Raw genomic sequence first — 1,532 nt, forward strand, 5'->3', positions numbered from 1 at the left:
TTGTCATTTGGTGTTTTTGTTAAAAAAAGGGGGGGGGGGGACTAACTAATACTGATAAGATAATAATAATACTATGAATTCTACTACTAATAACAATAGTAATATTGTAATAGTGTATAGTAATAATAACGCACTAAGGAATAATGAGCTGCTGGGTTCATGAATATTAATCACGTTGTCTGCATTCACTCGAACTGATTTGCTGAAATCAAAACGGAGACAAAGCGTCGGCGAGTCATTCGCCTTCACACTAGAGTTTATGATACATCAAATACAGGTACGCTGCGCATCCATTGAGATGAATTGAAAAATAGCACAGATTGCTTGACAGAGAGTGAAACTGAAGCGCCTCGTCAGAGTGTTGTGTATATATATATATATATATCTGTGCTAGACTTATACTTGGCCTCCAACTCGCACACTGGCAAGTAAAATCTAAGAATTTATTGGCCAATGGCTAATGTTAGACATCATTTAGTCCCCCAGACTGAAGGTTGTAGTATATGCGAGTGATTTACTCTCATTGTAGAGGGTTGACTGCATGAGAACATGGGATAGGTATAGTAGTATTAAACTTTCATTATGCAGAATGTATGCTGATGTCACTCGCAGCTTAGCCCAAATTACATGACATTTCTGGAATTGTATGTTGTTGTTTTTTTTGTTGTTGTTGTTTTTTCAGAATTATGAAAAAATATCATAGTGACGCTATTTTGACATTTAATTTATAGTGATAGAAAAATGCGGTTAGAAAGCGATTGTGTTTGAAAAAAACACCACATTGTTTGGTGTATACACAATTTAATCATGATTGTAATTATGTATCATAATGTGAGTATGTTGTCTCAAGAACCCTTGCTACCCTCATCTGACAACTTCCAACTGTGGTAGAAAAAAAGCTGCACAACAGTGATGGACTTACCATGTTGATTTATTTTTCCTGACAGCTCCCTAATTCCCTTCAGATGGCCTCATTAACGATGGGCTTTGGAGATCCCCTCTCACCACTACAGTCTGTAAGTCCAACACAGTTTCTCCAAGTAATCTCAGTAACCTTCATTGACATAACTTTTTGAGAATACAGTAGACGTTGTTATCCCTTCCTTTTGTTGGCATACATGTGGTGGTTCAGTACACGTGTGTAATGGGCGGAGGTAAAGAAATGCCAGTGCTATGTCTTCGGTGCCAGCATGTTTATTGTCTTCTGGTTCAATCCTCAATCACTGGAACAAGCCTATGAATGGTGAACTCTTATGAATGAGTATGTGCCTGGCATGGCCCCATCTGATCAATTAAATTGTCCATTACAGGTTGCAGCACAGAGGCAACGGGCACTAGCCATAATGTGCCGTGTTTATGTTGGGTCCATCTACTACGAGCTAGGAGAAGACACCATCAGACAGGCCTTTGCTCCTTTCGGTCCCATTAAGAGCATTGACATGTCCTGGGACTCTGTTACATTAAAACACAAGGTCAGAAGGTCTTTTTTTTTTTTTTTTTTTTTTTACTTTTTTATGTTTTTGATTTTTTTT

The 1,532-nt window shown here is 38.0% G+C and overlaps 1 protein-coding gene across 7 annotated transcripts in view; it reads left to right on the plus strand.

Annotated features, from left to right (window-relative positions):
- The window catches only part of LOC107701012 (poly(U)-binding-splicing factor PUF60-like), a 26,241-nt gene that overhangs the window by 10,313 nt on the left and 14,396 nt on the right, over positions 1-1,532 (plus strand). For all 7 annotated transcript variants that reach the window (XM_016502901.1, XM_016502904.1, XM_016502902.1 and 4 more), the window contains 2 exons: positions 948-1,016; positions 1,311-1,472. In XM_016502901.1, coding sequence (XP_016358387.1) covers positions 948-1,016; positions 1,311-1,472 — 231 coding nt within the window. The remainder of the gene's footprint in view (positions 1-947; positions 1,017-1,310; positions 1,473-1,532) is intronic.

The sequence above is a fragment of the Sinocyclocheilus anshuiensis genome, unplaced genomic scaffold (assembly GCF_001515605.1).
Source record: "Sinocyclocheilus anshuiensis isolate Anshui unplaced genomic scaffold, SAMN03320099.WGS_v1.1 scaffold1143, whole genome shotgun sequence".
NCBI lineage: Eukaryota > Metazoa > Chordata > Actinopteri > Cypriniformes > Cyprinidae > Sinocyclocheilus > Sinocyclocheilus anshuiensis.